The sequence below is a fragment of the Montipora capricornis genome, chromosome 14, assembly GCF_036669925.1.
Source record: "Montipora capricornis isolate CH-2021 chromosome 14, ASM3666992v2, whole genome shotgun sequence".
NCBI classification, from domain to species: Eukaryota; Metazoa; Cnidaria; class Anthozoa; order Scleractinia; family Acroporidae; genus Montipora; species Montipora capricornis.
Window position 1 is genome coordinate 28,100,112 of NC_090896.1, and position 10,000 is coordinate 28,110,111.

The following is a 10,000-nucleotide window of genomic DNA, read 5'->3' on the forward strand; positions in this document are numbered from 1 at the left end:
CCCATTTCACTTCTCCATGCAAAGTTGCTTGTTTAAGAGCAAGCAACCAATTTCCATTGCACTTGTGATGGATGGTGAGCACTGCATCTAGGAACACAATTGCAATCCTGCCACCCGCCCTATGTCATCCTGTTCGAACCTGTGGATTCAAACGTCACTTTTATGGAGATCGATCTAAACTCCCATTTCACTTCTCACTGCAAAGGTATTTGTTTAAAAAGTTGTAATGCTTTTTAAAGGAGCACTGTCATGCTTAATTGCCTGTTTTTAGGTCAAAAATGGGTAAAAATCTAAATCAGTTCTTAAGCTCACACGTACAGCACTCCTAACAAACCACTGATAAGATATAAAATATATTTACAAAACAAAGCTATGCGTTTTAAATTTTTGGCAACTTTTTGAAGACATTGTCTCCAAACTTGGAAAAAATGGCCAGTTTTTTCAAGTTTCAATTCCTTTCCATCCTCTCCACCCTTGGTTGCAACCACCAAACAACAGTGCAATTCAATGGCAATTGGCAACAAAACTTCAGCTTTATTTTTTGGTTTTAATTGATGCAAGGACGTCTTTTAGTGTTTTGAAGTTTGACTAAAATAGCGTGCCACTACACCCTTTAAGTCTGAAATAATTCATTTATACACAGACAACTTAGACAGTTCTTTAATGACTAGAATGACACTAATCGGCAAGCTAAACCATCGCACAAGAGAGAAAATCTCCAGCAAAACCTAACTGGGAAGTAAAATCACGTGTTGGCGCAGGGATGCTCTAACCAATTCTTATTCAGTAGTCCAGTAACTTAAGACCATCAATGAAATCTCATTGCTCCATTGCCAACCCAGCATTGTAATTAGAATTGGGTGTTTGAAGTAAATGGTTTCTCTCCAGTCCTAGATCGTGGGTGACGACTGATCACTGTTCCTGATCGTGTACATATAATTCTGATTCAGAAGTGCTCAGCTCAAAATATACTTGCTCTTAGACATTGTCTTTAAGAAAAAGTGCTTTGTATTCGATTGTTTGTTTGTTGCTTGATTGATTTTTACCTATGTTTACCCTTTGTTTGTAGTGATCGGTGGAACATCTTGGACCTCATCACGCTCGTCATTTACTTCACTACTTTTGTTCTAAGAATGGTCACGTTGGCTTTATCAGATTCCGTGACCAACAACCGATCCCTCGTCATAGGTGGCTATTTTTACGGCCTTAATACCATGTTCTTAACGCTTAGGGCATTTGGTCACGTGATGGAGACAACAAAGCAAACTGGACCCATCCAGATCGCTTTCTTCCATATCTTGAGTGACGTCGCTACCATATTTTGGCAGTTTATAGCAACTATTTTGGCCTTTTCTATTGCAATAACTAAAGTTTACGTGGCTGAGAAGTCTTTCATATCCGACGACAAGGGAAAAGAACTGTGAGTAGATTTCTTCCCAGTTAAGTCAGTAACAAATCGTTTATTTGTAGAATTTACTCGATATGTATGCGAAATATAATATGCCAAAGCTTGCCCTACAGCGCTTTTTTTCTGCCATAAAGAATGTAGATGTTTGTCGGTGTTGATAGTCTTAAAAAATCCAATCTTACTAAAAAAAAGTGTCACCACGCTCTTTCCATTTCCTTGGATCAAACGTCTCTTGGTAGATGCTGAAAGGTGAGGTGGAGAAGCCGTCGGACATAAGCTTACATAAGTTATATACCTTAACATTTGCTTGCCATGTATGAGTTTGTGCATACGACTGAATATTTCTCCTTAACGTACAATTCTTCAACATGTTCACCAATTTACTTTCCATCTTATTTTGTCTGTTACAGGGTTAATGTATTGTTTGCGGTAACCTATTGGGCACGTGTAGCAAAATTAAAAACAAAAATGGGGAGATGATTTAAAATTACTCAAAAGCAGATCTCAGTTCGTATGATGTGTGGATCATGCGCCCCTTCCAAAAAAGTACTTGACAAAATACAAGTGAGTCACAGTTCTTTGTATGTTTGTGTTGCAGTGTTTGTAACAGTTCTGGGATAGCCTGGTAAGTCCAAGAGAGTCGTAAGCGATTGCTTTATCATTTCGTCCAATGATTCTGGTTAGAAGCGTACATAATCGGCTTCTAATCATCTTCTTCCTCTGGGCGTTGTAAACCCGTGGTTGTATTGTTTATTAGTCTGTACGAGATATTTGAGTCTTCGTCCTGATATGGATAGAAGATAGAAGTCACTTGTATTCTTTGCATAAATCTGTATCTTACACCTCTCAGTTTCCTTTGACGTAAAAGAGCTATTTGCTCCATACAGAAGCACGTGACCTTGAAGCGTGTGACTTGCAACTCTTTTCTTTGGAACAAAGCTGGGGAAAATGCGCGAGCTACGTTACATCCAAATAAGGAAGTTTATAAACTCAAAAAAAACCTCATCTCTGAACTAGAGTTAAACGCTTCAAGGTCATGAGCTTCCGGTTCCAGCACATTTAGGGTTTAGATTTACGAAGTGCTTTGACTTCGCCAGTATCTTAAGGTCTTCTTTTTAATCCACAGCTGGTGGAAGATGGTGCGACATTTATGTTGGTCTTTGTTAGGAGCTGTGGATGTAGACTTCTTGGAGTCAGCTGATGGTCCTTCCATAACACTTGTTAATTTTCTATATGGAGCGTTCCTCGTAATGGGAGTCATTCTTCTTATCAATATGATGATCGCGCTTCTGTCCAACACATACCAGAAAGTACAGGTGGGATCGTTATTTGGCTTCAAGTTTTTAAATTTTCATTTCCTGTGTAGACAAGTTAAAATCGTTTGTACTCCATTTGTTCATGTCCTCGTTAACTCATTTTCTTCATCCCCCTATTAGTGGTACTCCCTACATAGCAATATGAATAGATCAATATAGATATATATATAAATTATTCTAACATGCCTCAAACTTAACTTGGTTTCTTTTGTTTCAGTCCTCTAGAGCCTCAGTACCCGGCATATTAGAATTTTAGCCCATTCTTCTAAGTTACTGTCATTCCACTCCTTTAAAGTTTGTTAGCTATGAGAATTTGTGCTACCGGAAATACCCTTGTTGCATGCTACTTTTGGGGTGATGATGAAAAGAAGAACGCACACCCCGGGCACACATCAAGACAAGCTGAACCGACTGATGAGCCCCAAACTCATTTCTTTAAGAGAGCCTTGATGTAGCCCTTTTAAAAGTAAAAACAAATTGTAGTACTTAAGATATAAAAGATGCTGGTAATGCAGTTTGTGTAGTTTTTTTTTGCTGTATCTATTGTCATCATTATTAACGAAATGACTGCTTTGACTGATGTTTCTCTTTTTAAATTTTTCTGTTCATTCTTTGACTTTTGTTAGGACAACTCGCTGATGGAATGGTCATTTAAGAAAGCCATAACAATACAGACATACAGCTTCTGTCATCCAATACCAGTTCCCGTTAACCTGATCTCTTTCGTGTTCAAATGCTGTGGGTGGCAAAAGTGTTTTACTAGTTGCAAAAATCGGAAACAACGCGGGACGCAGACGACTCGCGTAAGTTTTCTATTAATAGGTGAAGAATAGGTGTGCTCGATTAGTATATTCATATGCGTTCACCTAGACACGCTTTGACAGGTACTCATTAAATGACGTCATCAATAAAAAAGACCGCCCCTTTTGTATTTGAATGGGTTTGATTGACCGCTGATTGATTTGCATAATAGCCCTGTAACCCTAAAAACCACACGGAGACAGTTTTGTTGATTTTTTAAAAAAGTCACAGGAGTTTACAAATGGGTCGTGTCCCGAACCCTAGTGACCGCAGCGCCCATGAAATTTTTAGTTTGTTATTGTGTGCGGTTTACGTTTGGGGATACGAGAGAGAAAAAAGTGAGCATTGTCAATCATTGCGTGTGCGTTGACTGAGTAGGTGACAGAAACCTACTTACAAGTCCATCAAAGCCTCCACATTCTCCATGTCGATGTAATCGAAACCGACTTGAGTGTAACCGAACGGGTACGATTGAAAGGTGGTAGCTAGTGTCTACGACGCGTTTGTCAAAGACCAGTCCTTTACGCTTAGAGCGGGGTCCCACATCCACATCCATTGAGAGTGAGGCCTCTCACTTTACAACACACTTTTCCATTCTTGGTCTTCCAGCCAGAATTTTTCGGACCAGCCGAGGTGAATTCTGTGATGTAATCACTATCATCCAGCTCGCTGGTCATGTAGCCCAAGAAATCACCGAGCAGGTTTGGCAGTGGCTTTTTGTCCTAGGTCCTTTTGGATCATAGAGGAATTAAGCACAATCCATCCCTTCACGCTCTGGGTACTCACGGACGTAGCGAACTTTGTCTTCTTTGGTAGGCGCCCAACTGGGCGCCAACCCACTCGAAAAAGACCGACCCAACATCGATATAGTCAACCCCTACTTCTTTACAAGCGATCCGGCCACCCAACGTCTTAAAGTGGGACCCCGCAACAAACGTTACGGGCTGGTCTTCGACAAAAGCGTCGTGGACCCTTCCACGTTCTAACTCACTTTTCGAGTTGATCAAGGCCACCAAAGGTTTTCCTTCCACTTTCTAACTCACTTTTCGAGTTGATCAAGGAGCAAGGATGGCACAGTCGGTTAGTGCGCGGCCTTGATGCAAGAGGTCATAAGTTCGATTCCCGGATCTCACATCCTTGTTTCGACGTCTTTCCTTTCCGTGTAGCTAAGTGGCTTTAAATACCCGTAAAACGGAGCACTGATGGAGAGGGGGGAGCAAAATGAGCGCACCGTCGACCTCAGGTTTGTCAGTTGAATTACCGTTACGAGTTATCGACCTTAAATATGGTTGCTTTACTTTACTTTACTTTACTTTATCTCGATGACATCGACATGGAGAATGTGGAGGCTTCTGATGGACTTGTAAATAGTTTTCCCGCACCTACTCACGTCAACGCACATGCAGTGATGGACAATGCTCACTTTTTTCTCCCTCGTATCACGTAAACGTAAACCGCACACAATAACAAACTAAAAATTTTCCTGGGCGCTCCCTCGTATCCCACAACGTAAAACGCACACAATAACAATGAAAATTTTAATGGGAACAGAGGTCACTAGGACCCGGCACACGTCCTACTTGTAAACTTCTTTGACTTAGACTTTTTCAAAAATCAACAGTGTCTCCGTGTGGTTTTTAGGGTTACAGGGTTATTATGCAAATCAATCAGCTGTCAATCAAACCCATTCAAATTCAAAAAGGGCGGTGTTTTCTATCGATGACGTCATTTGATGAGTACCTGCCAAAATGTGTCAAAGTGAACGCATATGACTACTTCGATTGTCTAAAGCTACTATGTTATTTTACAATTTATCTTGCTGGGGAAGGCGGGGTCTAAATGGAACGGCTAAAGTATAAATTCAGTATAAATTCGTGGCCTAAACGTCGTTGCAACGGGTAGTATCGCAAGTACCTTTCAAATAGATCCGACTGGATCACCTAGGTTTAGATTAGAACCACATGATCTCGCGTGTCCACTCAAACTTTAGCGTGGGGAGCAAAACCTAAAGATGGAATTATAATTGTAAAATATCCCACTCACTTTTTCAGAGGAAGAGGTTAGCGGTTGTCGTGGAGCATCTGGAGTCCATTTACTTTGCTAAATACGGATATTCGTTTCCTCTAACAGGTAGGACGGATTACATTCATTTGCTGTAGGATTACATTGAGTGTTAAAACAGTCGAATTATGGTCACGAAACAATCGAACTGTTGATTTATTAATAGTAACTGTTTATAATATCTTTACTTTTTTAGATTCTAGTGTTTTAAGTATTTTTTTAGTTTCTAAGTTCTCAGAGCAAGATTGTGGTTTCAGGTATAATTTGTAAAGCGCCTAGGGCAAATAATGGATGTATGCGCTATACAAATAAATTATTATAATTATAATTATAATAATTATTATTATTATTATTATTATTATTATTATTATTATTATTATTATTATTATTATTGTCATTATCATTATCATTATCATTAGTATTATTGATACTTTTCAAGCGTTCAACGCCAGAAACGACACTTAAAAATAAAAGTCACGGTGCTTTGTGTCAAAACGCCCATTTTAATGATGCCTTCAAAATGTTAAAAAACTGAACCAACTAAAAAGCATCTGTCAAGAGAAACATGGCTTGATATAAAAGAGAGGTACACCTCAGAAAGTCGTAATTGATTCTAAATGTCACATTAGCAAACTTATGGAAGAAAATGATTTTACTTTCCGTTCATTTGATGGCCTTAATAGAAGCAACTGTTCTAAATCCTGGTGTTCAGTTATGTCGTCTGCCGTTTCTGAAGCAAACCCATAAAGAGATCGCAGATTAGTGTCCATCTGGAGACATAACAGCTTAAACTACCGTGTGCAACTTAATAAGCAGTCTTACGTAAAGTACCAATAAATAGCTTTTATTCAGAGTGGTTTTTCATGGATTTTCGTAAGACGGAAAACCAAAGAAATTACTTTGGCCGATCACAAATGACACAATCATCCCTTGAAAGAATCAAAACAAGCGAAAAATGACTGTTATTAGTTTAGATTGGGTGGCAAAGGGGAGCAAATTTTGTGCACCTATCGCTTTGATTCTGTAGTTATGAAAAACCAGTTAAAATCCGAATACTCTTGGACTTTCAAGAGAAAACTGCCCTTAAAAGTCTTTCGCCAAGCATCAAGCAATGCGAAACTTGGAGCTCAAAGTTGTTAAGCTTTCGTAAGTTTTCGTTTTCTCTCTGGAGGCCAAGTGTTCTTTTTATTATTAATCTATGGGTGACTGTATTCTCTTTACACAAAATTTCTTTCTTTTATAGACGAAAGGAAACTGGATCGTGTTCTACTTGAAACCGAGCGGAATCGGCAAATGGCTAACCAGATTGCGCAAAGAACTTTTACAGCATCTCACAGTTCAGAAAAAAACATTCTTCCCACAGGTCCTCAGGTAGTGGAGCTCAAAGCCGGTTATATTACAGTTCTTTCTTTTTGGAAGCTGTTGAACTAAATATTTATCCATCCTTCTCTCTCTGGTTTAGCCATAGTTTGGAATATCCGAGGATGACAACACTACACCAATTACTGAATATATAGAAGCAACATTCATAGCATTTTTAAGCCCAGAGAACAGTAGTGAAGGGGACCAACGCCTGGCACCGTGCCTTTCACTTTTGATCAACATTGTTCTTACTTTCATAATGCTCGCTTTGTACCTTATAGCGGACCAATTAACTGCTTATAAGACGCTAGCATAAAAGAAGAGGGAGGTACCTCGTTGTCGAAGGCTTTCTTCAGAGGTCCAGTTTACATGTACGATTCGTGTGCCTACGTGATATGATGTTTCTCGAGACTTGTAAATCAGACATATTAACTTAACAGTGTCTCGGTGGTGAAGATAACTTATGCTCTTTTCAACGCCTTTTTTGACACTTGAAGCCATACAAAATATCCAGTTGATATGTACTTTTATATTTTGACTGCATACAGGCTTGGGTCAGTAGAGGAATCAGCGTGGAAGAATGCCTTTTAACATGCGAGGGAGCCAAGCTGTGCGATCTCTGCACACCTGAAAAACCATGGAAATATCATGGCGCCAGATACTTAATCCCATTTTCACTTGAGTTTCCTCATTTTGAGGTAATCACACAGTATTTATCTTAAAGTTTTTACCTTTTCTACTAAAAATGGCAAAACGTTCTTGTTATCTACTCAACTACACCGTGAAACCGGCGTTGTCAATGTTTCACATTGCTGTCGGAAATTTCAAGAAACTGGATGTCGTTTGCCGCGATATCACTTTAAGTGCATGTCGCTTGTCGCATGTCGCTTGTCGCTTGTCGGAATTTACCCTGGAAGTTCCTCTGAATTTGTTCATTTACATTGTAGGTACTCATTCAAGAAACAGGCGATAGAAGGTTTCTGGGCATTGGCGCAGTCTGGAAGGGCTATGGAGCCAGTCATTCCATGCCAGGATGGTCAAAAGGAACTGTCGGATATCATGTTGACGATGGAAAAATATTCCATGCTGAAAACCCAGACAAGGGAAAAGAAGTCGAAGGTAATATTTCACGGGCTTTCCTTGCAACTTATCAAACTAGCGCGTCGAGTCATGGGATTCAAACACTGCATTGACACTTTCAGTCGAGTAAGACGGTCAAGCACACCTAAACACAATAATATCATGGTAAGGAAAGTTATAAAAGACATTAAGCTACTTTTCGAACTGATAAGTCTCTTAACTGTTTTATTTTGCACTGTTACTATACTTCAATCGAGGCCACCTTAGAGTTTGAAACAAAACTGAACAACGCTAGAACAGTGCGATTGGTAGTGGTTGGATGCAAACAATTTTTATTCGGTCAAATAACGTTTGAATTTCTTTAACGTTGACTTGAACAGCGCAACAAAGATGTCATAAAAATAATTTTATGCTCAATGCAAACGGACAACTCTTCAAGGTACAGCAGAAGTTGGCGAGAAGAGCAACGGGACATTTCGTGACGCTTATTAAAGTCAGCCTACATCTAATTAGGGTCAATCCTGGACATACAGACAAAGCAACACTATACATAGCAAAAAAAAATATATTTGAAACTTGCTCGAACCCAACGCAGGCGAATTAAGTGAAAGAAGCCATTTGCGCTGTCCCAAGTGTGTTTGTGTTGATCTTTGCTTTGCTTTTGCTTGGTTTGCGGTTGGATATAGATGCCATGGCTTATCGTGGCGATCTGATCGGCTGTACCATCAGGTTCGAGAAGGAAACGGACGGTAAAGTGCCTGTGGTGTTCACACTGAATGGACGACGAATCACGGAAGATGAGATATGGATAGACTACACTCCGGGTGGGAAAGAAATGTACCCTTACATAGGCATGGGTCACCAAGGAATAAGAGTGTTGGCCAAGGTTTGTACGATTAATTGAGCTCATTAAATACAATTTGCTTAATTCTTGGACAGGAACAGCATAATGAGTCAGCTCTATCTAGCTTCCTAATTTTGTCACTTATTAGGAAACAATCGATACAGGAGTAATCGTTGTCTTTTACTTAGTTGAAGACTCAGGAGTACAAAACGCAAAATTACTCAGATTTTTTACTTTGAAATAGATTGATAATGATAAACTTACAACTGCTAGAAAATAAGTGCACAAACGAGTTACGTCTCTGATAAGAGACTTGTTAAGTACTTATCCCATTTCAAGTAAAACAATCAAACAAGTCAAACTCCGATAAAATACCAGACATATACAACTGACATCAAGGAATATCTCATATTAGTATATACTAAAACAGTGCCGCGGGATAGCGTTGAACGCAAGCGCTGATTGGCTACTCAAACTCCTGATATCCTTTGCTATTCACATCCGAGCAATTCGAGCGGAATTTGCACCCAAAAAATGTTGTAATCTTTGCAGGAATAAATGACTTAAAATCATCTTTTGTGCTATATTAGGGCCGTTTATGCGAGAGAAAATAGGCCGCGGCTTGCACTGGCCGCGGCTTACATAAGATGCGCACACCCCGTGTAAATAGTACAAAATCGAAGTTCACGGCTTACTCCATCCGCAGCTTGCTCAAGCCACGGCTTATCCTGGCCAAGGGGTTTGGGGCTGTGCTTATCTTGGCCGCAGCTTGCCTAGGACATGAAAGTGTTCGTATAAATGTCCGCGGCTTGCTCAAGCCGTCAATGGCTCCTGTGCATGCTCTTGTTACTCGGGCCCCGTAGGGGCTCGAGTTATAAAAGACGTTAGATTTCAGTTTTTTTTTTCCTGTGCAGCAAAATGCACAATAGAAAAACGTGGCCGTGTTTGATTGGGCAATGCACAATAGAAAGCACGTGGCGGTGTTTTAATTGGGTAATGCACAATAGAAGCCACGTGGCGCTGTTTACTTTGGTTATTTAAAGCAAACACGTAATCCAAGATCATGAAGAGCTCTGTGATGCGTTGTTTGGATTTCTGAAGATCGGCATTGCGTTGGCTTAATCGATT

The 10,000-nt window shown here is 39.9% G+C and overlaps 1 protein-coding gene and 1 long non-coding RNA gene across 15 annotated transcripts in view; one reads left to right on the forward strand and one right to left on the reverse strand.

The window, feature by feature from the left end:
- Nucleotides 1-10,000, reverse strand: part of LOC138033121 (uncharacterized) — a 216,086-nt gene that overhangs the window by 171,848 nt on the left and 34,238 nt on the right. The gene's annotated exons all lie outside the window — the stretch shown is intronic.
- Nucleotides 1-10,000, forward strand: part of LOC138033114 (uncharacterized) — a 52,947-nt gene that overhangs the window by 26,689 nt on the left and 16,258 nt on the right. For all 14 annotated transcript variants that reach the window (XM_068880882.1, XM_068880872.1, XM_068880881.1 and 11 more), the window contains 9 exons: nt 1,070-1,420; nt 2,007-2,033; nt 2,535-2,724; nt 3,351-3,527; nt 5,577-5,655; nt 6,830-6,957; nt 7,497-7,646; nt 7,896-8,067; nt 8,715-8,914. In XM_068880882.1, the coding sequence (XP_068736983.1) occupies nt 1,070-1,420; nt 2,007-2,033; nt 2,535-2,724; nt 3,351-3,527; nt 5,577-5,655; nt 6,830-6,957; nt 7,497-7,646; nt 7,896-8,067; nt 8,715-8,914 (1,474 nt within the window). The remainder of the gene's footprint in view (nt 1-1,069; nt 1,421-2,006; nt 2,034-2,534; nt 2,725-3,350; nt 3,528-5,576; nt 5,656-6,829; nt 6,958-7,496; nt 7,647-7,895; nt 8,068-8,714; nt 8,915-10,000) is intronic.